The sequence below is a fragment of the Astatotilapia calliptera genome, chromosome 1 (genome assembly GCF_964374335.1).
Source record: "Astatotilapia calliptera chromosome 1, fAstCal68.1, whole genome shotgun sequence".
Taxonomy (NCBI): Eukaryota; Metazoa; Chordata; class Actinopteri; order Cichliformes; family Cichlidae; genus Astatotilapia; species Astatotilapia calliptera.
In genome coordinates, this window is record NC_137422.1 from 35,050,393 (window position 1) to 35,076,149 (window position 25,757).

At 38.4% G+C, this 25,757-nt stretch overlaps 1 protein-coding gene across 3 annotated transcripts in view; it reads right to left on the bottom strand.

The window, feature by feature from the left end:
• ntrk3b (neurotrophic tyrosine kinase, receptor, type 3b) overlaps nucleotides 1-25,757 on the bottom strand; it is a 217,019-nt gene that overhangs the window by 159,705 nt on the left and 31,557 nt on the right. For all 3 annotated transcript variants that reach the window (XM_026174796.2, XM_026174786.2, XM_026174770.2), the window contains exons 2-3: nucleotides 20,895-20,969; nucleotides 15,495-15,566 (exon numbers count right to left, since the gene is read on the bottom strand). In XM_026174796.2, the coding sequence (XP_026030581.1) occupies nucleotides 15,495-15,566; nucleotides 20,895-20,969 (147 nt within the window). The remainder of the gene's footprint in view (nucleotides 1-15,494; nucleotides 15,567-20,894; nucleotides 20,970-25,757) is intronic.

The following is a 25,757-nucleotide window of genomic DNA, read 5'->3' on the forward strand; positions in this document are numbered from 1 at the left end:
AAAAGGCACAGATTCCATGCATATTTCAAAATTCACCTGTCTAGTCATTCTAGCATTATGGCTGCAGAACTCACCTCACTAAAAAAGGTCACAAGCTCAATCCCTTCAACAGCATATGAGTCATGACAGCACCACATTTAGTCACAATGACCTCCAGTGTTGCACTGAAGCCCACCAGCTTTCTCTTGGTAAGAGCGGTGGCTAACTGCCTTGAGTGGGAATGTAAAGCTGCTTGACACAGACAGTGACTCATGGTTTAGCATTCATTTGTAACTTTCAGATCACCCCTCTATAAGTCCATGGAGGAGCCAGGCACAATACAACAGAGACTGCAGGTGTCATCTGGGTAATCATTTCATCTAACTCAGCCACCGCCTGAGGTGAACAAGCTAGCTGAAAAACCTGAACAAGTAACTCTTTCTAAAAGACACGGAGGAAGCAAAGGAAGTCTATTTTAAGGAATGTTGAAGAGAAAGCAGAGAGTTTAAAAGCCTTGACAAAATAAACAGAGAATAATCAGACTTCTAATTAAAGGTGGTCTCAGGCTAGCTGGCCAGATGACCCGAGTATGAAAGTGACATTTAGGGGGAAAAAAGACATAGCCAAGAAGATTTAATGAGAGCGAGTCTCTCCACTTCCCTCTCCCTGTGGGGAGTGACCTTTCCAACTCCCAGGTGACAACGTTCCCTCCAGATTTACCGGGCCTCTCCCTTGACTGCACTGGAATAAAGAGAAGAGTCGCCTCCCTATCCAGACGCTGACCTTTAATTTGACACAGGTGTGGACAAGCATGGCGTGCAATGCCTGGCTGACCAGCAGCATCAAAGAGAAAACTAGACTCAGCAGTGGCAGCGATGATTTGAAAACCCAAGACCTTGTAGTGGCACCTTTCCTGATTGCCTTCATTTCCACCTGGTGCTAAGCGTGCAGGATAAACATGCGTAAGATGAAAGTCGTAGGTTATTCACACCCACACACATAGAGGGACCAAAAAGAACAGCTGCTGGAATGACACTCATGGGTGTTCACCTAACTAGTAGCCAGCTATTGTTTTAGAGTATTAATTAGCAGTACAGATTATGGCTTCCTTGTTTTACACCTAGGTGACAAATTTGAAAGGAAAAGTGCATTATTTTAGGACATGAGCTTATTTGGTTTCTTGAAATGAAATGACAGCATGAATAGCAGTTTTATTTATGTACAGTCAATATGGAGCCAAAGCCAGCAGCCAGTTAGCTTGTCTTAGCATGAATAAAGGCAAACAGAAAAAAATGCACCCAGCACCAACTCTACAGCTCACTGAGCAACCTCAAGGGGCTCCTGGGCAAGAAATGCAGAATGGATTTTGTGAGCTTTAAAAACGCTACTAGGTGTTTTGTTTTTTTGTTGTTTTTAACTGCGGACAAGGAGAGCATGCAGAGGACTGGTGTGAGATAAATGACGATGCTAGAGATAGGGTTATGATCTGCCCTGGCAGCCCCTAAAGGGAGCAGTTCAAAGAAGGAGGACAGAGTTTTGTTCCTTCTGCCAATCTTGGCATATCCTGCCCAAGATTTATAGCTAAAGGTATGAAATGTGAGTATGAGAAAACTGGTTTTGTAGATTACATTATATTTGATGATTAGACTATTATGTGTTCACAATAGCAAGTAATAATTTTGATTGGAGATACTTTAGAACTGATACAAAAGACGCCAGGACTTTTCAGCTTAATTTCACAGCTAAATCAAGTGACTTCAATGAAATCAGAGTGATCAGAGGGCTCTCTTGAGAAGGCGAAAAGCGAATGTCACTTTGTAGTGTGACCATTGCATAACACCAACTCCTACACAGCGTGTTGCTGTGTGGGCCGTTTGTAGAGCCAATGTTGCTAGGGTAAAATCCATTCATTATCTGTCTTAATCATCCTAATAAGTGTTCAGTTAGCACAGTTTAACCCATAACTGCTTCATGACTTGTGTTTTGTGTTTTGCTGGAAAATAAAGTAATAAATAACAAAAAGAACATATTCATATTTAGTAAAGATTCAGAACATTTTTCAGTCAAGAATTATTGTTGACAAGGGAAAAATACGTGTGTTCAGTATACTATAACAAAGCTAATAACAGAGGTTTGATAAAAAATGCTAAACATTTTTGTTTTAAGGAGGAAGGCTTCAACAATAACACAGTGGTTCATTAAAGGCTTCTCCAACAGGATAATCATTCACCTGCCTGATAATGTGCAGGTCACCCTCATGCTACAAAAGCTCCTCTTGCTCATCAAGGCATGGAAGCACAAGACCTCTGGATGTCCTATTGTGTCTGGCACCAGGATACTGCCATAGGATACTGTGGATCCTGCGGGTTGCAATTTGGGGCCTTCTGTGATTTGCTCACAAAGCATATCTTTAATCACATTAGGCAAGTTCAGCATCTTGGGCCATTCCTGAGAAGCATCTACACTGCAGCAGAGCACACTGTGCTATTGGAAAGGGAAGGGCATATGTGTCAGTTCTCATTGAAGAAGAATGCCAGGACACAAGTTTTCCCCAAAAGAATACTGGATTGTAACAACACATCACCTATTAATGGTTTTAATGTTGTAGCTGATCACTGCATATACTCTTAATCAGTGTCCTCTGACATTCAGGTCAAACCACAAACATGCAGCAAGTACAACTGGTCCAGTTCAGCAGAAGAAAAAGTGGTGTTTCTATTCTGGGTACAAATAAAGCAGGGTCACATCACCAGTTTTTTGGCACTTCGAAATGTGCAAGTGTGGAAGTGGGTGGAATGAGCTATCGCGGGCAATAAACAACTACGATTTAAAAATAACAACGCTAACACTGTACAGTCCCACTGACATTTTGTGTTAACGGAATTACCTTCTTTAAAATATAACTGCATGGCACCAAATGATGTCCTTCACTGTGACCGCTTTGCAATGTAATGTAACTCAGAAATGAACGTTCTGAAGGAGATTAAAGCGTCTGTACATTCCAGCACATAAAATAAAATATTTTTTTGTGTTTACACGCACTAGATGCAAGTAAAACACAGCAGAAAATAAATAAAATCAAAGACTAGCGGCCCTGTTGCTCTATTTTCACCTGTAAAGCAGGAGTTGGGTAGGCGGAGGTTTCTGTGAATTTCCCATTACGTCGTAGCGCACTCGGTGCTTGCTTGGAAGTTTAGGGGTTTTTTTTCGATGTAAAAAGAAGTTTTCTTCCCACGCACAACAGACGCTAATTTTTTGTCACTTTTTATGGAATCAAACTCAAAGTAAGGTCAGTACTTCCACGCTTTAAACGCTACACGCTCATACTCTCTCCCGGACTCGATATTTTATCCATTGTTGATCTGCACACAGCTGTTGTCATGAACGTCGCACTCGCTTACGTCACTGTCATGAGACATTCTGGCAAAAAAAAAAAATCACGGTTTTAGTAACGCAGTAACGCAGCGTGCTTACGGGAAAGTAACGGTAATCTAATTACTGTTTTTGCAATAGTAATCCCTTACTTTACTCGTTACTTGAAAAAAGTAATCGGATTACAGTAACGCGTTACAGGTAACACATTACTCTGGTTGCTACCACTGAAGAATGTGTATTAACCAAAAAATTGTGGACAGGTTTGTTTCTTGTTAAGCGAGAGGGGTTAACAGTGTATTTGTGTACACTGTCTCTCATCCTTTGACAGCTGGTGGAGGTGGATGGATGGATGGATGGATGGATGGATGGATGGATGGATGGACGGATGGATGGATGGATGGATGGATGGATGGATGGATGGATGGATGGATGGATGGACGGATGGATGGATGGACGGATGGATGGTGAGCTAATGTGATGTCACGGGGTCTCGATCAAGCATCAAGCTCCACAGTGATTTGTGGCTTCAGTAAAAGTAGTTTTCAATCACCTTGCTTCACTGCAGAGTTTCTGCTGGGCTACTTGATATGTTAAGTGAACCAAAGAGGCAATAAAGCACTCTAACAACATTACTCATACAGTAGAGGCCCTGATTCACTTGCAAATTTTACGTTTATATAAGTTTTGAATATCTGAGTTATGAGACGTTTCCTCACATTGCTTCATTGCTTTGGTCACACTACCTGAGAAAGACAATGAAAATTGTCATTAGTTTTAAAAGCAGGGTAAATCTCACAGCATGTACACAGAACCTATGGAATTAATTCCCTCATGTGCCTCTGAAGTAAGTGTGGACATTGAAGACTAAAGTCTGTTTAAGTGATTTTGTACACTTAGTTAGGTGTATCCTTTATTCAGCTATGCCATAATTTTCTATATATCTGATTCTGTTTGAAGTAGAATGCAAATAACACCACAAAGCATATCCGTTAGTAATTCATATTGAATAGATATAGAAAAAATATTGAATAATTGTAATATTTGAGCTAAAAGTGGTAAAATATGTCAAAATATCCAAATTAAACCATTTTTATTAATCTATTGTCCAGGGAACTGCTTTAAAAATTCTTTAGCATTGTGATTTATTATTTTTCACTTTTTTAATATCTAAAAGTGCACTGTTGATATTCTTGTGTAATGTGGAGTGTTTCCACAGAAAGCTCTGGGGAGTTTGCTTTCTGACAAGTCCTTACACAGTATAGTCAGTGAGGTCTACGACCTGCACAATCATTTTATATCACTTTATGTGTTTTGAAGACTCACAAAGGAGTTGCTGAAGGGGACTTTTAGGGTTCCTAGTTAGAGTAAATTCCCAGACACCCTGCTTTTCTGTTACTAATTTATTTAACACAATAGTGAGTGTGACTGTTTTAACTTTTAATTGTGCTTGAAATAAACAGACCAGGCACTGGGAAGTTAACTGATTTCTGTTCAGTGAGCCGATCATCACCAGGTTTGTAGATTATTCAAATGGATGGGATATTATCCAAATTATAAAGTATAAACCATTTAGTTTTTACTTTTTTCACTGAAAGCACATCAATGCCTATTTCATCACCATAAAAAATAACAAGAGGTAAAGGATGTCTCTCTAAACAAGGGATGTAAAAACATGTTTGCACTTTTATCTTTAGTTGGCCAGAGATAAAAGCACAAAAAAAACCCCCACAATGTTGTTGCAAGTCTTCACCAACACCGATAGAGTGGCCTAGCTAGACCAGATCTTAAATCACTGCATTAACTTCTTGTGTGTCAAAGGATGGATTTTAAAATCCTATTACTTGTTTATAAAGCACTGAACAGTCTTTTTGAACCATTCAGACCCCTTGGGTTATCTGGAACAGGTTTGGTTAGTGTTCACAGGATCAAAACTAAGCTAAGCTGTGAAACAAGCCTCCTAAATTCCTATCGCCTTCAAAAACTGTCAGCTCATATAAAATAGGCATAAAATATGCATAAAAAAAAACAACAACTCTGGATAGCCAGTAAATCATTTGTTTTTAACCAGAAAACAAAACAAGGAATTTAGCATTATTATTTTATCATTTAATTATTCATGCTTCCTGATTTAAACCTGTCTGTACCGGTACTTGTTTATACATTTATTTATATTATACTATACTGTATCATATACTATATCTTTTGTATCTTTTATTTTTATCCTTTCTTTCAATTTACTTTTGAATATGCCATTTGATAATGTCAGTGAGCAGTATATTTCAAAAGCCTGTTTTTTTCCTACTATATCAGTCAAGCCCATTAAACACAAATGCACTAAAAGGAAAGGAAGTAACCATAATCCTTGTGTTTCATGAAAAACAGCCATGTTAGTGACATAGCATGCCTACTCTGACTACTCAAATTTATTTATTTTTCTAAAACTAATACAGGCCACTGCAGCAATCACAACAGACATGACCAGTGTATCCATTTCAAATAAACCCAAGACTATGTGGAATATTTTCCTCTTGTTGTTTAACTGTATATGCTGCAGTACATGTCACCCTCAACAACAGGCCCATGGATTTTTTTTTAGCTAAGTGTCATACATGTTATGAAAACTACAACACATGCAAGCATGCATTCTTCATTAGCCTAATGCTTCTGACTAAGGCATCAGTTACACAGGTCACCATGTATCATGTTTCCCAGGGGATCTCCAGTCAATAGGGAAAATTGTGCATTTTGTCAAAGTCGAGAATGTTTGCTTTTAAAGTAAAAGTTGTGCGCTGCTGTTGGAAACTCCTGCAAAGCACTTGTTAACAGGTTAGGGAATACACAGTTTTCTCTAGCAAACAGTGGTTACCAGGGGGGTCACAAACCAGAAGAAGAAAGTTACAGTAAAGTGCAAAATGCATCCTGGATAGAAACAACTATCTATTGCTGATAAGAAAACACAATCTTGCAGCATGCTAACACAAACCTAGAAGAAAAGACTGTGAATGTTGCAACAGCTGAATATCTGCTGACCCCAGCAAAGCAACAAGAACCCGATCTTCAACAGGTAACAGAAACAGAATTCTTCTTGAACATCTACAGTAGAGTCACAGTTGAAATATCGTGTTTGTGTGCTCATTATCTTTGTATTGGTGTGTGGGACTGTAGCCTAAAGTATATATACCATTACAAATATAGATATATTAGATGTCGTTACATGGTAATTATATAAGAGTGCACCTCAAGCGGCGTTATAAGTTAAGATAAAAATAATGAAATGGGTAGTGTAACAAATGCCTATATTCAGTGATTTACTAAGTAAAATTTTGTATGTCATGTCTATGCGTTTTAGACTTCCCCACATCATTTTACAGTATTTACTGACACACTCAAAAGCTGCGGTTACAGGTGAGTATTGTTCATGGCGTGAAGTGAAGTAGAAGATGAATAAAAAGTCAGCTATGATAATGTGATAATGTGTCATTCATACATTATTTATAGAATAAGTGGCTGCCTAGAAACATTAAAACAATCCTATGTGGTGTAAAATTAAGAGGAGAAACTGCCAAGCAAATTAACTTCTTTTGGTGTATGGTTGTTGCATATTTATCCATACATTGGTGAATGAAACTGAGCTAAGTGTGGTAACACACGTCAAGGGTCATCAGGGGAGCAAATGCTGGACATGCATGTGATGAAATATGGAGTCAAGACGTGACTGCTTGTTTATGAAGCTCAGAATATCAGCAGGCATTGATAACCATTGACTTGCTGGCACCGGAAATTGTCATTATCTGCAACAACAGTGCAAAATATTACTGATTGTTCCTTTAATGTCCCTTTGTGGTACTTAAGAGGATTGAGGCCGTTTCATGAGTTTCTCCAGCCACAACAATTGGTGAGATGGGATTTGCTGCTGCGTCACTGGTGCCACTGAGACAAACACAGTAATATGTTTACTTGATGAGTTGTCTTTTTGAAGACAGATATCCCATAGAGATATTCTTAAACTGCTTCACCAGAGGAAAGTTTTTATGTTTATCTAAATAAAATAGAAACTTGTTCCAATAATTTGCACAATCAGCACATTTTCCTGAACTGATTGGGCTGAGACTTCTGGGAAAAAGCCCATTACACTCAAAGCCTTTAGAAATTACAGAACTGTATACCTCAACTTGAATATTGACTAATTAAAAACTGCATGTAGTAATATTGTATGCAAACCATAGCCACAAGTTAACAAAGTGCCCATAAATTATTAATGCATTCTGTTACTCCTTTATTATTGCTTTTGTTTCTAAGTTTGAAATATCAGAACATAGTAAATAAAGTTAGATGTGCTGGTAGGAGTATTGCGTTCCAAAAGTAGCAGACTAACACGCATTCATGTTTAAGGCCTATTTTCTAAGCTGAAGCAACCACCTAAGAACTGTGACTTTAAGTGAATAAACTGGAGAATGGTTTTATTGTTTTTATATAATAATCAAAGAAGCCTAATAAAAAATGTAAATATTTTAAAACTGTTTTGGTGTATTTGTTCCTTTATAGTTCCTATGGTTTTGCTTTTGCCATGTGACAGAAAGAATACTTACAAGCATTTAATACAACAGCGTTGCACACTGAAGTGCTAAAGTCCTCTAAGTGCACACAGTTGAACAATTAGCAAAATCGCATTCTGGTCCATGTCCTCTCTCATCCACTAATGACAGAAGTCCTGTCTGGTCAGCTTTAAAAACTGATGTTACACTCATGGGTGGTACTTTAACATCTGTCAGATCACCATCAAAACAAAACAATCGAGCCACTTTAAACGAGAGGTTGTGCTGTTGGTGTAGAATGCTGATTAGTTTGATCATCTTCTGTTCTACTTTTACTGCAACTTCAAGAAGCATCCCTGCTGTTTTTTGTTCCGAATGCACCAGCACAACCAGTGAGTCATTTTGCAGGATTACAACCTAAAAATCCTTTGCAAAAGGAACTTTAAAATCCTTATCAGGTGATGCTGATGTGTGATTTTCTCCACTGCCCTAAATCACATTTGCTATATGAAATTTAACGCTTGATTACTCTTTTCCCTAATTTTGGTTTGCTGATTTCAACAATAATATCTATTTTGTTCTATTTTGCACATAGCATGTTTCACTATTAGAACTTGCAAGTGTGATCCAGATGTTTTTTTGCAGCTTTTTTTTTTTCTTTTTCTTTTTTTTTTGCTTGGCATATTTGTGGTCGACCAAGACAAGCCGAACTCAAAAGCTTGGGTTTCATATTCCAATGGAATAAAGGGAGCCACTGAAACACTTTGATGACTGCTACTTCTATTTAGTCAATATTTCTGGATACCATTCCAAAACCAAATAATCTCTTACTTACCCTAACCTGCCATCAGCAATGAGACCAGTAACACATTTAAATGAAATACCACCTCCCATTGTTACTGGCTTAGATGAGGAGTGAGATGAGTATGATGATGTTTTGTCTCCAGATGCAAAGTGATGAAGATTTGAAAAAGTTGTCTTCTAGTACCTCATCTGTCAGAGCTAAATGATTTAGTACGAGATTTTGATCTGCCAAAGGAAGCAACTGAGTCGCTTGGGTCTAGCCTCAGCGAGGAAAAACCTCCTTGCTCTAGCATCTAAATTTTCTCTTTATAGGCATCGTGAGAAGGATCTTATTCCATTCTTTGAAATTGATGATGACTTTGTCTATAGTGGGGATTATGAAAATCTTTTGAGAGCAATAGGTTGTGAGTATGATGCAGATGAGTGGAGGCTGTTCATTGACAACTCAAAAGCCAGCCTAAAATGCTATCCACTTTGGGATGGCAGCAATTACTGATTGGTCATTCTGTCCATTTAAAAGAAACCTCTGAAAACATGCAAATTGTGTTAAGGAAACTGAAATACAATGAAAAAAAAAGTCATTTGCATTTTGTAATAAAAGTGTATGTGACTGAATTTTTTATTGGTATCTCTGAACTCAGCATCATTGAATTAGGTTATCAGATATTAACTACAGTGGTTTGCAAAAGTATTCGGCCCCCTTGAACTTTCCCACATTTTGTCACATTACAGCCACAAACATGAATCCATTTTATTGGAATTCCATGTGAAAGACCAACACAAACTGGTGTACACGTGAGAAGTGGAACGAAAATCATACATGATTCCAAACATTTTTTACAAATAAATAACTGCAAAGTGGGGTGTGCGTAATTATTCAACCCCCTGAGTCAATACTTTGTAGAACCACCTTTTGCTGCATACAGTCTTTTAGGGTCTGTCTCTACCAGCTTTGCAGATCTAGAGACTGAAATCCTTGCCCATTCTTCTTTGCAAAACAGCTCCAGCTCAGTCAGATTAGATGGACAGCGTTTGTGAACAGCAGTTTTCAGATCTTGCCACAGATTCTCGATTGGATTTAGATCTGGACTTTGATCGGGCCATTCTAACACATGGATATGTTTTGTTTTAAACCATTCCATTGTTGCCCTGGCTTTATGTTTAGGGTCGTTGCCCTGCTGGAAAGTGAAACTCCGCCCCAGTCTCAAGTCTTTTGCAGACTCCAAGAGGTTTTCTTCCAAGATCGCCCTGTATTTGGCTCCATCCATCTTCCCATCAACTCTGACCAGCTTCCCTGTCCCTGCTGAAGAGAAGCACCCCCAGAGCATGATGCTGCCACCACCATATTTGACAGTGGGGATGGTGTGTTCAGAGTGATGTGCAGTGTTAGTTTTCCGCCACACATAGCGTTTTGCATTTAGACCAAAAAGTTCCATTTTGGTCTCATCTGACCAGAGCACCTTCTTGCACATGTTTGCTGTGTTCCCCACGTGGCTTGTAGCAAACTGCAAACGGGACTGCTTATGGTTTTCTGTTAACAATGGCTTTCTTCTTGTCACTCTTCCATAAAGGCCAACTTTGTGCAGTGCACGACTAATAGTTGTCCTATGGACAGATTCCCCCACCTGAGCTGTAGATCTCTGCAGCTCGTCCAGAGTCACCATGGGCCCCTTGGCTGCATTTCTGATCAGCGCTCTCCTTGTTCGGCCTGTGAGTTTAGGTGGACGGCCTTGTCTTGGTAGGTTTACAGTTGTGCCATACTCCTTCCATTTCTGAATGATTGCTTGAACAGTGCTCCGTGGGATGTTCAAGGCTTGGGAAATCTTTTTGTAGCCTAAGCCTGCTTTAAATTTCTCAATAACTTTATCCCTGAGCTGTCTGGTGTGTTCTTTGGACTTCATGGTGTTGTTGCTCCCAATATTCTCTTAGACAACCTCTGAGGCCGTCACAGAGCAGCTGCATTTGTACTGACATTAGATTACACACAGGTGCACTCTATTTAGTCATTAGCACTCATCAGGCAATGTCTATGGGCAACTGACTGCACTCAGACCAAAGGGGGCTGAATAATTACGCACACCCCACTTTGCAGTTATTTATTTGTAAAAAATGTTTGGAATCATGTATGATTTTCGTTCCACTTCTCACCTGTACACCACTTTGTGTTGGTCTTTCACGTGGAATTCCAATAAAATTGATTCATGTTTGTGACTGTAATGTGACAAAATGTGGAAAGGTTCAAGGGGGCCGAATACTTTTGCAAGCCACTGTATTTTCTGCAAAACAGAAGATAGTTTATTTTAAGATGAAGGGAGGTGTAATCATAAATCTGACCTCACTGACCTCAGAGGCTAGAATATGAGGCTTACTTAAAAGTTTCACTCACCAAACAAAGAAAGAATTAAATAAATAACAATAGGAGAGGAAGACCAATAAGAAGAGAGTTACAGTAGTCAGTGTTGGACATAACCAAGGTGTGAGCAAGGATGGCAATGGGGAGTGAAAAACTGTTACATTTAGACAAGTTGGATTTGATGCCAATGAGGAAAACTACCGTTTTATCGATAAGGCTATTTGAGAAGATGAGAGCAGGTGTGATAGTGGTAGTAGGTTTAGTAGACAGGTAGAGCTGGATACCATCAGCACAACAATGGAAAGTAAGAATTAATTTATCTATGACATGACCAAGATAAAGTATATAGATGATAAATAAAAGAGGCCCCAGGGCAGATCCCTGGGGCACTCCAGGAGTAATTAGAATTGAGCGGGTTTTGAAATTTGAGTTAAATGAATTGAGTGCAGCTGAAGAGATACGATTTCTGCCTGCGAAGTAGTGTTCAAGACCACAGAGTGGAAACGCAAGATCACTACTCAGTGTAAGGTTTATGCCACAGCTGCAATTAACAGTACTGGTAATTACTAAAATATTTTTTTTTTTATGTTTCTGTAATGGTTAACCCATCATATGCCCAAGCACTTTAATCAAAATCATATTATGATATGATATATTGTGATATGTAATTATTATTGTTATCCCCTAATTGTTATCTACTATTTTTTCAAATATAGTGTTTTTTTAAAAGAAAAAAACAGTAAAGCACATTATTATGTTTTGATTAAGATGCCATATTAGTTATTTATTTACAGTGATGAACAGAAAAAACATGTTTTAGTGTTTGACTGTTATGCTTGATTCATTTCTGACTCACAAGTTTGAACTTTCCTAATAAATAATATCACTTTTAGTTTTTATAGATTTCTAGTTTTTCTATAGTTTTCCTATATTTTATTTCTATATTTTTCTTCTGTCTTGTTTTTATGGCAGGTGGTTAAATTTGTTAAGCACTGTAAGTGTCAGTAATACATTGATTAAATATTTTGTCTCATCACCACCCTGCCATGCTGTATAATTTTTGGGTCACACTTAGTTTACTTATGCAATGTTCAATTGGAAATCTTTTTTTTTTTTTTTTTTTTAAACTGTACCACTAATTGTAAATTTTTCCAGCATCAGCTTGATGTTTAAAATGTAAATGTTATGACAGTTTGTTGATTTCATGTTTATGTCTTGTAAGCACATTAATTCAAAGTGCTGCACAAATATTTGTCGATGTTACACATATTTAATACTGGAGAGTTAATCACATTCTGGAGCCTTGCACAGTTTATATTTACCTACATGTCGCTCAGTTGAAGCGCTCGTCTTAATCGTCTTAGCAGAAATTAAGGACTGCATGTGTTGCCCAAGGACACATCAGTAATCTGCAGGGCTACTGAATGCATTGGTTGCTCATGGATAAAATCTCTTGGACCTCTGCTATGAATTGCAGAATCCCACTGATGAGAATAAAGCACTCTCACAGGCTATGGTATATTGTAATTAGGTTTATTTTGGGCTCACATAAAATATAGAGGGCCCACAGAGGTCATCTCACGATGACAACACTGATGCTTTGACAAGTGCTGTTAGGAAAATAAACAATGCCACAGGAAAGGATTTTAAATATAGCTAAATTCATTTCTACTGAAAGAGGTGGACACAGTTCAGACCAGCATGGTTTAAAGCTGTATTATACTTTTACTAGCTGTTATAAAGATCGCTGTTGCTGTGGGGTGTTTTCAGCAGCATTTTTCACTTCATATAAGACACTGCATGCTCATACAGCAGTGTCTTGTCAACTACAAAGTAGCCCTGTCCTAAAGTACCCTGCTTTATTGCTGATTTTAATCTAGATGTAACCATTTGTTAAAAACAAGACATGTTTATTAAATGAACCATTAAATTAGAGTTTGACACAAAAACTCATAAGAAAATGTGTTTACTTAGGTCAAAAATCAAGGGAGTACTAAGATGATTTATTATACATATAGACTTCTTTTTACAGCCACAGGTATCAGACCTTACTAAGTTAAAGCAAATGTGGAAGGTGTTTGATGCGCCGATCTGTTATAAAGGCACATAATAAGCTAGTTTATAACTTCGCTACACATGGGAATGTTTGGAGGATCCACTTCAGCAGATATATCCAGTGTGCTATCAATTCCTTCAATTTCTGTTATTTCTGTTTTTTCCATCTGTTTTGTGAAGCACTTTTACAATTCATGATCAACTAAATTGTACAAGCTAGAGCTTATCTCAGCTATCATTGGGCGATAGGTAAGGTATGCTCTGGACATGTCGCCGGTTTCACAAGGCTTAGACCAAGAAGCATCATTCATGCTCACATTCACGCTCACTTAACCTAACATGCATGTCTTAGGACTATGGGAAGAGGGAGAACCCACACAGGCACCAAGGAGAGAACATAGAAACTCCCTAGCCCTAGCCAGCGGGTTTGAAGCAAGAACCATCTTGCTGTGAAGCAAAGGTACTAAACCAGTGCAACCCATGTCACTTCTATCGTGTATCTTGTTTGGATTTGGTATGGTTAAAAAAGTAAACACGATCCCACCTCTTTGTATTGATGTGCTCGTTTTCACCAAGACATACTGTAATACATGCAAAATAATGGACGCTACACGTCTTCAAAAACAGAGCAGAAGAATACTGATTGAAAAGAGAACATAACTAGGGTGGGTTTTAATTACAGTCATCACGTTTGTAGCGCACGGGATTAATGATATCTTCGCTGTGACTAATTGAGCCTGTTTTGGCCTGAACATGTGATGAAGACAATAGCTTCAATTCTCCTCACAAAGCAGCAACCAGTTGAGTGTCTGATGGCTTGGGCTTTGAGCAGACCTGTCTGACACAGACATCAATGAGGTCGGTCTTCTGAGGCTAAGCACAGGCATAATAATTAATCTTCTTTGACATCATCATCCTCAGAGTCACCTAGCAACTGTCCACCTGCATTAACAAGAGCACAATAGAGGCCTGTCATGGACTGCCTGAAGTGGGGGTGTTCAGTGGTTGGAATCCAAATGCCTCCATGTAGGAACAGTAGGAATGTACCGGAGGCTAAAATAACATGATCAACACTTGCTTTTTTGGGTTTTTAAAAAAAAACAAAACTTGTCAAACAACATTTTATAGATTGTTGGATTGGAAACGTAATAGAATTTCAAAATATATTTGGGACAGGCTTTTTCAAGACACACATTAATTAACACATCTCTGGTGAGATTTTGATGTTAGCTCAAATTGTTTGCATCTTAATTATCACTGTGGGTCTGAACCTCACACTCATTTATTTATATTACACCATAAGTGAGAATAAAAGGGAAAGAAGCATGAATATTCATTCACCTGTTCTTCTTTTATGTGTTCTACACCTCTTCTATCTTTTTTTAGTCCCGTACCACTGCACAGCAATTATTTTTAGCGGGAGAAATGGAGGAAGAGGTGAGAAGGTTACAATCATTTATTTGTTTTCGGTCTTGTGTAAGCAAATCCATCTTCTCGAAAGAAAATTAAAGTGAAGGCAGGATTTAAATAACTTTCATTAAATGTTGATGGGCTCGATTAGCTCAACCAAACACCTAACTAGATAAAGACACCAGTAATGTCAACATTTTTTAAAGCAGTCTACACACTAAAAAGACAAAAGTGTGTGCACCCAGGAACTCACACACATACTCAGATGCCAAAAAGTCAGCTTGTATGACAGCATAGTCCAACCAGTATTTTTCCGCCTCAGTAACAGGTATGATTAAGTTCTCAAATGAAAAATGCTGCATTTTTAGTTTCCATATTATGAACTGCTACTTGCTGTCTCTCTCTCTCTCTCCCACACACACAGATTTAAGCCTAACAGCAGTCATCTGCAGTAGAAAAGAGACCAAGCTGCCTATCAGTCGATGACTGGAAATTGCAAATGGCAGCGTGTTCAGGTAAAATACTGTGAGTGAGTTCCTCAACGTGTTTACTCCTGGAAAATTGGGGAATAACAGGCTGTCATATGGTGACACATCAGCCTTTGTTAAAGAAATTACTTTGCTCTTTGCCCAGCTCTCTGATGCTCGGCCTCCTGGACAAATTGTCCATTTGGCGAGTGCAGACTAAATGGAACTGCGTCTTCGGCATGCTGCTCTACCGAAGCACAAAGAACCCGGGGCAGATAGGAATCCAATTATCCAAAGCAAATAATGGATGTCTCATTTAAGATGTGCAGCAGTTGCGACAGTAATGGCAATGCCACAATTTTCCTGAAGCCAACCTCTATCAATTGCATCATCTGCTGTTTAACACTAAGTCATCTACAGCCATACAGCCGACTACAAGCTGTCAAACGTCACATAACATAATAAATCTTTTCATGGCACAGGAAACATGGTCTCAAAGATGGAGTGTTTACTCACATGGTGCTTAGGTGCGGGTTCTGAGCAAACGCTCGAGGCTGGATAGACTTCAGGTTACAATTCATGATAGTTCTGAAATGAAAAGAGATCAAATACAGATCAGACTGTGTGGAAACCTGCGAAAAAAGACATTTGTTTTTTCCTAGTATGCTCACATGCGACTGTATGAAGTCCATTTCAAGTCATTTTGCATGTTTGTTTTACCATTGCAGTGCACTGTAACAAGAAGGGTTCTAGCTTTTCCAGTTTTTCATATTTAAACATTTATCTGTATTCTGGCACACCCCGCAGAGCTGACAGCCAAATGAAAATTCACTTTGATGCGCCATTTGATGAAAGATTTGTGAATTTGTGTGTCTTTACTTTGAAATGACTGAAACCTCTGGTTAGAACATGCATTCCCTCCTTGTGTTAACAGTCAAATTAAACTAATACTCATTTTGCTGCGGACCCAGTGGATTCTTCACGACGACTCCAAGAATTCCCAGCGTCCCAGTTTGGAAACCACTGTTCTGGGCTACAATGGTAATGACTTCTAATCTTGTGATCACAGATGTCTCTTTCCAAAGACGTCACTGACGTCTTCAGTGAGCCCCTCATAACGCTGTGTGCTGATTACATCCAGCTGTTGGCGCCAATTACCTTCTACAAGCTTGATCATGCCTCTGTGGTGTTTGGCGAGGATGCGGTGATTCATTGCCCACAAGTTCCCAAAGAGGGGCTCTGGGACCTAAAAGGGTCCTTCAAAGAGTTTAGGGGAATTCCTTACAAATAGATTCCCTCACAAAAAATGAACAGCAATATTTCGACTTCTATTTCATATCCATTAAATTAGCACAACCATATACACAGATGACTGTACTGCTTTTGCTTTTGTCCTCCCAGCAGTAATGACTGGAGCAAAGGCATTTATACTCAACACAATTATCTCCTTAAACAGCAGTGAATTAAATGGAGACATTACAGGTGAATGGGGTAAACATTTACCTAATGGATATCACCAGGAAACTTCCCCAGTCGATTGCTTAGGTGAAAATGATGTTTTGTATTAAATACATTCAGAAAAGAATCTATGTTTAAATATGCAAACAAGATATTATCTAAAACTGATTACATATTTCTTGCAGAATGGAAATCTGTAAATGAGATAAAGTTTGATCTAAAGGTTTCTACAAAGTAAATTTTGGGGTGTCACTATCAAAAGGCAGAAAAAGCAGATTTTCACCATGTAACTAGAAATACATTTAACATTAATTTAATAATATCTCCATTAACCTGCATACACAGAAATACAACTGGAAAGCTGGGTTTGCACGTGTGTCACTGAAGTGGTGATTTGTGGCTCAAAGTATGAAGAAAAGAATTTTGAGATAGTATGATCGAAAATTATGGAACACAAAAAGTTTCACATATTTTTAAGGGGAAAAACCCACAATTTTCCAGCGAATCTTTCACCAAAGATATAGTAAATGGACTGGCACTCGTATAGCACTTTTCTACTCTCACTGAGCACTCAGAGCACTTTTTACTACGAGCCGCATTCACCTGTTCAGTGCTTTATTCTATGCCTTTGAGTAGTGAATGTGGATGGGAAGAAAACATCCAAAGTAACCAGTGTAATCTAAAGCATGTGTGTCACCTTAATGTTTGCTAGATTTGAAATTTTCAGCTTTCAGCACACTAAAACATTTCATTACATGAAAAATAATGCCGCAGGATCATTTTTGTTTTCATTTATTATATTTTTTATTTTATTTTATCACTTAATTAAATAAAACCAAACTAAATGAAAGGCAGTAAGAGCTGACCAAAACATTTAACCTATATGGGCAAGAGTACTGGACCACCTCGACATTACACCAGCAGAAGCTGCTCAGCCAAAGAAACCTATACCATGAAGTTCTCAGCACACACATTTTTTTGCTGATGTTTATGGCAGAGGAGGTCTGTAAGTACAGCGTTAGTTACTTTTTCACACTATTCACTTCAGTAAACAGCAACCCCATTGTGTAACTTTATGTGGCTTTGTGGCTTAGTTAGGTGTTTCCTAAATGCATCCACTTTACAAAATTACTACTTACAACCTATTGTGTAATAGGGGAAGACATTTCACAAACAGACTTGGTGCAATGATGGCATTACAGTACTACGCTTGAATTCATTAAGCTCTTTAGAATGATCCATTCTTTCACAAAGCCTTAAGCAGACTGCATAGCTAAGTGCTGGATTTTGTATACTTGTGGCAATGGGACTGATGTCACCTGAATTAAAAAATTAAAAAGCATGCTTTTTTTTCCATGAAGTGTATAAATTATGGGTACATTAAACCTATCTTGAACATGTAACTGTCAACAACGCTTCCTTTGTGACATTGATGAGGCAGCAAGAAATCTACTGTAAGGTGTAGATGCCTGTGGAAGATGCAAAGTAACAACTGCATTTGCAGAGTCTGGTAAATGCAGTAAACATTACACCAGTGCTGTTTTTATCATATTTGCTACATTGCAGAATAATCCGGATTATACTGAGGCTAACACTATGGTAGCTAAATAATGAAAAAGTGCAAACAAAGTAAAGCATGGTTTATTTTTCAGATTCTTCCTGATTCTTTTCAGATTCTATTGACAGCATCTTAACCAGCATCATTAACTCATCACCTGAAATGATTTTCAATATAAAGCGAGTCTTGTTAAAAGTTAAATGGTGAAGTTTCTTCAGTTTATGGTGTGCTGACAATGTGTCGGCATACAGCCAATAACTGCATTCAGACACTTTACTAATCCATATTACATCCAACACCTGAACTTAGTGAAAGCAAACAGACTATTATTATGTAATGTCAATATACAGTGGGGCAAAAAAGTATTTAGTCAGCCACCGATTGTGCAAGCTCCCCCACCTAAAATGATGACAGAGGTCAGTAATTTGCACCAGAGGTACACTTCAACTGTGAGAGACAGAATGTGAAAAAAAAAAATCCATGAATCCACATGGTAGGATTTGTAAAGAATTTATTCGTAAATCAGGGTGGAAAATGAGTACCGGTATTTGGTCAATAACAAAAATACAACTCAATACTTTGTAACATAACCTTTGTTGACAATAACAGAGGTCAAACGTTTACTATCCGGTTGTTAAGTCTGACGTCACTAGCCGTGTCTGGGTCTAAACTCCGCTGCAGGTCGATATATCAAACGATCACTATGGCATTACTGAGAGTTGAAAAACTGTCTAAAGTCTTTCATCTTTAATAAAATGATCAGCGTTCTGCTCTACCAGGTGTAACAATTGAGTTTAACATCCAGGCATCCATGAAAACCGAATTTATGACATTTAACGGAGTTAGAAGTTAGCAGGGAGTTAGCTCGCTAGCTTCTATCTAAATACAATATAGCATGTCCTGACTGCGGGGTTTTGGAAACAAATTAAAACGTACAGCTCTGTTATCACTTCCAGCATAAATGAAGACAGAAAACTAAACAGCAGTGCCGTTTGTAGGGTTACTGAAGTTGGGCTAGCTGGTATATAATGATGTGCTACGAGTCCAAATTTAAGACTTTTAGGTCAAAACCATCAGGTCCTTCCCACCATGAAGCATAGGAGCTCAACTGAGATAGTCTGAGGTGAGGTGGACTGGAGATTAAAAAGCAGCCAACAACAGATTTGCATATGTGGGCAGAAAAATAACGCAGGTGAGCTCACGAGGCTGGTTAACAAAATGAAAAGTTGGCAGAAGGCTTCTATAAAGTATTTTGACGTCAGCCTTTCAAAAAAGTTCACCCACTCAGCTGCACTAAATATAAAATTACATTATTTGGATAATATTCTGCCCTCACAACATTTAATAACACTTAAAAACATAGCTGCTGCTGTGGAGAGTGAATTGTTTCGAACAAATCCTCAACATAAGACAGCAGAAAGATTACGTTAAAATCCACAATACTTGTTTTTCCTTTGTATGATATTTGTCGTACCTGTAAGATAAGCTTGTTTCTGAAGTGTGGTTTCTTTGAAATATGGTGTGCATTGGTTCGATAGGGACATTTTGTACAGTACGTGCAAAATGAATAGCACTCATTTGTTAATGCTGCTTTCATTTTGAAGACCACTTTGGGTTTGTTAGTGAATAGTCAGGCATCTATAAAATGTTTTGTTTGTTTTGGCAGGAAATTAGCTCCATATACGAGAAGTACTTGCTAAAAGCTACAGTTCCTCCTGTTTCAGAAATTATTGAATAATGAATGTCAAAAGCCTTATAAAGTAAATGAATCCAGTCAATTACACGAAACTACAGTGTTCACTGTGCTACAACAAAACTCATTTCAGTTATTTTAATCTAGTCTGTAGTCTACTTTTAGTTTATTTATAGGTAAGTAAATGTAAGAATATAAATGTATATATATTGAATATAACCGTGCTGAGGAATTCAAGCAGCTTCCTGTGCTTTAGACAGAGAAGTTTTTTTTTTTCATTTTATTCAAATAAAGATGGTGATGATGAGGTCACATGCAAAATAAGATGATGGAAGGTATGCCATAGTGACTTTTTCCCTTCTTATCCCGCACACCATTAACAGCCCCTTAAGGCAGCATCGCGACAGCTTTCCCTGTGAAGACTCAACTCCAGGTGGGGAGGAGCCAGTGTCCCTAGACAAGGCAGCAGGAGAGAAGCAGTGGTAATGAGAAAAATGCTAATTTAGCCGTGGAGATATTGCACTTGGCCTCCCTGATAAGGGATCAAGGGGATCAGGGGAGAGGCCAGCTCTGACTTTGGAGGGCAAAGGAGAATGTGATTCTCTGTAGAGTGGGGGGAAAAATGAAGAGGAATAGGAGGCTGGGGAGTGGAAGAGGTGAGAGAAATTAAAGGATGTGGCCTCATAGTGCATGGTTGCAAAGCAGGAAAAGAGCGTAACATTGCTTTAATATGTGAAGAGATGAGAATAAAAAAACCCCACAATGCTACAGCAGGGACTCCTAATTCAATTTTCCCTGCTGCTTTTTAGCATTATTTGATCAGTGGCTAAGCAAAGCGAAGGGGATGTTCCACCAGTGTGTGACTGTCAAGAATTAAAAGCTTGTTTAAGCATCAGCTAGTGTTAGGATACGGAAGACACCCCTCACTCATGCTTCTCTCTAACACTCTGCCCCCAAAGAAGTATGTGACATTTAATCCAGATGCTGCAACTTGGGATCTGAGGTGAATTACTGCACTGATCGCTAGGAGGAAACCGCGGCCTCTCTGCAGTAGCAGGCGGGCAACCTGATGGAAAACAGGGATTAACAGTGGTACAGTTTCTACTGTGCTTTTCCAGATCTGCAACACAGCAGGACTAAAATACATTGAAGTGTCTCTCACCCCACTGTCACAACCACCACCACAGATAACAGCATCAACACTCACAGCTTCTGTAGTCCAGTGTAGAGCTCCATATCGACGTCTCTCAGAGTCTGCAATCCTGTCCAGTTCTCTATATGTCTGTAAACAGTGAGAAAGAGAATTGTAAATGAGATATTCCGGTTCATCCTAGAAGAAAAGAAAAACAAACCAGGACACATGACAGAAGAAAACTCTTTTTTTTATAGTCGCAAGTTGCAAATTAACAAGCTGTGTATTGTCAAAAGTTTTCTGAATCCATATTCATTTAAACTGCAATTATTGGAACAGTTCTGACAGAGTGCTCTCTGCTGCCCTCTGATAGATTTAATTGCCAGGAGGCAGCTTCTGAACCTTAATCTCTGCGAGGGGAAGTGTGAGGGGGACACAGCAAATAAACACAGCAGATGACTTTACTTCTGCTAATACTATCACAGTCCCAGGGGATGTCTATGTGGTGGGATAAAAGGAGAAGCTGGTGGCTTTAAATTAGCTTCAGGAAAAAAAAAAACTGCATTTATAAATGATTTGTTTGTTAGGGTTTCAATTGAGCTGGGGGAAATGAGGAGATGAAGGAGAGGACATGGCAAAGGTTTTATTGCTTTGTGTCAGAGTAAAGAAAATAAGATTGGAAGCTCATGGGAACTTTGGTTAATGTCACAGATTTGAAATTTGACATTTAAGCTAAAGAAGTGGTGAAAATATGACAACTGGCTTGACCTACGTCCATATACAGTTCAGACACATGGAGTTGTGTTAAAAAACACAAATCCATTAACATTGAAGCACAACACAATCATGCAGTCTAAGCCCAAGAGTTGTGTGATCACATAGCAGCTTGTATTTTATGACAACAGCAGGAAAATAACATTCCTGCAATTGTTTTTTGGCAAAACCTGAGCTTCAGTATATCTTGTGGGTCTTGTGCATCTGGTGTACAATTATGAAGCAGCATCTAAGACATTCTGTTTATTTGAGCCCTGTGCTCCGGGGTGCACCACCTGATTTTTGTGGCGGGGAGGATACAGACCTGCCAAATGCAACCAGCACTGCTGGTACCCTGCTGTGCATGACTTTATTGATGGCTAACTGGGTTGCCAGCTTTTTTTTTTTGGCTGCCAGATGGGAGCAGTAGGCAATGAGATCACGAGTGACACTGTTGTGTGATATTTTTACAGTAAATGAGCGTTTATATTACAGACAGAATATGTATCATTCTGATGTTAATACAGAATGAGGCAAGGAATATCAAAGAGGAGATAGGAAATTTCAGATATTAATGCAAACTGGTTAAATGGACAAGTTCACTCTGTCATATCTACATGTTGTCACACTAGGCTCCTGCTGTTCTGATCCACATTGTACAGCCAGAAAAATACATATACTTGACACATGGTTAGGTCTAATTCACTCCGTAATGTGGTAATAATAAGATGGTACTTAAATTGTCCAATAACCACTAATAAAATGAAATAATAATTACTGCTAAACTGTAGCATTAATCATGAGACACAGCTGTGCTAATCATCCATCACTGGAAGAGCAACTGTAAAATTGTAAAAATTATTTATTTTTTACTCAAACTTGCATAATAACGTTTTCAGTTATCAGAATTTGTTCTTACACAACTGGGTTCTATGGAATTAATATTGAATTAATATACATTTTCTATAGTCCAGTCCCTCAATGGGAGTGATCATTGATCAATCTATCCGCTTCTCTTTGATATCCTACTAGCAATAATAGCTAGCAGGCTAACTAGTATCAGTAAACTAACACAAACATGGATACATTTTTTTACAAACTCATCAAATGCTGTCTTTCATTCTCCTCTTTTATCCACACAGATAATTATGTTATACTGATCAGATAAATACTAAAAAGTCATTGGAGCTCCTCTGTGAATGTGCCGGAATTACTGAAGGAAGAAGAGAACAATGGTTAATATCCACATAATTGCAGGGCTAATTAATTATTCTTTTCCAGCATCTGGCCAGAACATGTGTCTACAGCTGGCTTTCAATCTGTCTTCAAAGCATAAATTCATTACATTTAAAACAATGTAAACGGGAAACCAAACAGCACTATATAAAGAAAGGAGACAACATTAATAGTCTGACAGCATTAGAGTGCAGTAGAGGGTGCTAACAGACACAGTCGGTATTGATGTGTTATGTAGGCATACTGATATTATACATCGTCACTTATTCATAGATACTATCATGTAGACATTCATAATATAGCTGTCGAGGCACTAAAAGCTGACCACTGAGTGTAAATGTGACAGCACTGCTGAAAACGTGTGGCAGCTGTAAGTGCTTCACGCCGGCAGAGTCACGCTGTTGATGTTCAGATTAGCGCTGAACTGGGGGCAGCTGATTCTAAAGGCAGAGAGCTGACTCATTAATGTGACCTGCAAGCAGCAGAGATGGATTCCCCTCGCAAGGCTTTGCATGGTCGCAGTACTGCTGTGTTACCCCAGAGACAGGATCAGAGAGCAGGTTTGGAGGGAGGTAAGTACAAATAATGTGCTCTCCTGTGATATTTGGTGGGGGTCTTCCAAAAAATATTCAGTGCAAGTATTTTTTTTTTAACTAAATGATATTATAGCGTGATCTGGACATCTTATAAAGACGCTGATGTGACGTTAGGAATGTTAAGCATTTGATCTTCCGTAATTTCCATAAATGTCGATTGGGGCTGGGGTCGGGTTAGTTGCCACTGGTTGAATTGCTACCTCTCCTTGGTCAGGGTGCAGTCACTTCAATGCAGTTGTCAAACATGGATTTTTCAGGGTGGTTTTCCATTTGTACTGTAAAATGCTGGCATCTATTATCTCATTCCAAGTGTTTCCTGTTGTTTCCCCTTGACACCCATTAGTCTGGCAGGTTTTTCTTAAGAAATGTTATGTCTCTGATGATGAAGTTGCTTTTCTTTGCCTCAGTGAAGAAAGCCTGATGAATTCAGGTTATCAGAGAAAAGCTTCAGGCCAGCAATAATTTGACAGTAATCAATCTGAATAATTTTACAAAAGCTTAACTTCTGAAACTTTCAATTAGTTCCGATGCCACGTTCGCTATCCCAGTGGTCTCAGAAACGTTTGGGCGCATCCATATTTATAACAAAACAATGACTGTAAGTGGATTACATCGACGAGCAAGTCTCTGATCATCCAATACACCTGAATGTTATCCGAATGCTGCTTCAGTGGAAAAATGTACCTTTTGTACAAAGGACTTATTATGTTGAGTGTCACAAATTGGCTCAGAATCAGCTGGATAAGTGTTAGTCTTTGTAGTTTTTAAAACATTTATACATCATTAAACTTCTCTATAATTCCAAGATTAACATTAAACTAGTTGGATTTATGATGTGAGTTAAGGATCTAACTTTATATAACAGTAACCATCAAACAAACAGTTTATTGCAGCCAAGGTTTCGTATTAACAGATAGACACATTCAGTGAAGTGGCCAATGTTCATTGAAATAAACACTGATTTTAGAAAGACAAAGAAAATATAAGAAACTTCTGTAATAAATTAAGCCACTTGGCAACTGCAGTTGTGTTATTGAAAACCACTAGTCTTGCTTATCGTGTACCTTGCTGATTAGTGAATTAGCTTTAATAAAGATGAATGTAAGATTGCAAAATGCTCAAGCAAAGCTGAAGATTATAATTATTCTACACAAAAGCAAACCAGCTGATTTGTTTAGTCTAATTTGAAAAAGTTTGGCACTTAAAGAATATTTGTATGTAAGTTGGTTCTGGAATTCAGCATTACATTGATTAAATGCACAGTAGCCTGCATCACAGGCACATGATTTCAGCAGTATTATATTGTAAAGCATTGATGTAATATTTCTATATGGGGAAAAAGTGCAATTTAAGTAACATCAAATGTTTTTATTTGCAGTTGGGCTCTATGGTTCCCATATAATTTTGCACTATTCACATTCACATGGCTGTCGACAAACAGCACAGAGGATACAGGTAACACCTCCCTGTGGACCTGAGCACGATGTCTGCTCAGAACCCCTGATTGTCCACGCCGTGCTGAATATGCAAGTGGACTAGGCTGCTGTGAAACTATGGTATGAATAACAAAGATGCTTTGACGACACGGGAGCATGCAATCTCTGTTCTGTTATTCATAGATGCTCTGATTATGGTCAAAGGTAATGGTGCAAAAGTAAAACCAGCATAGTTCAAAAAGTAATGGAGATACTAGTGTTTTACATTTCAGACATTCAAGTAGACTCTCTGATCCTGACTTAGAATGACACAGAGTGCAATGATTGCTACTTTGTCAAAATGAATATTATAAAGAAGAAAGGAGATTTGAGCAAAAGGCCTGTCTCTTATTTCTGTTTCTTCCCTTTTTATCAGTCCTTAAATTATTTGTTCTCTGCACAATGTTTTATCCTGTTTTGTTAAAAGGCTCTCTATATAAACTTGAGGTGACATGACCTGAATAACAACTGCTGAGTACAAAGGAAATGAGCTGGATACTATCAGAACAAACAGCAGAGGCAGACACTACCAGCTTGCTCTCTAACATACAAGCCTCTAAAATTACAGCCACCTTCCATCTGCTTTAGAAAATGGCCTCCAACAAAGTACAATCTGAACTGGGTGGCAGGGCTGTTTGGTGCTTGAGGAGAACACCCTGGAACCAAACAGTAACAGATTCGATCTCAGCAACAGCCATCTGTTGTGTTGAAGTGGCCCTGGGCTGCGCACTGAACCCCTACCTGCTATCTTGTCCTGGGCTTCTGTGAATATGAGCACCAGAAAAAAAATATCAAGAAAAATTTTTCTCAATAGGTTAAACACAAGAAATTACACTGAAAGGGGAAGGAAACAATGCTAACATTGAAATAATTAGACA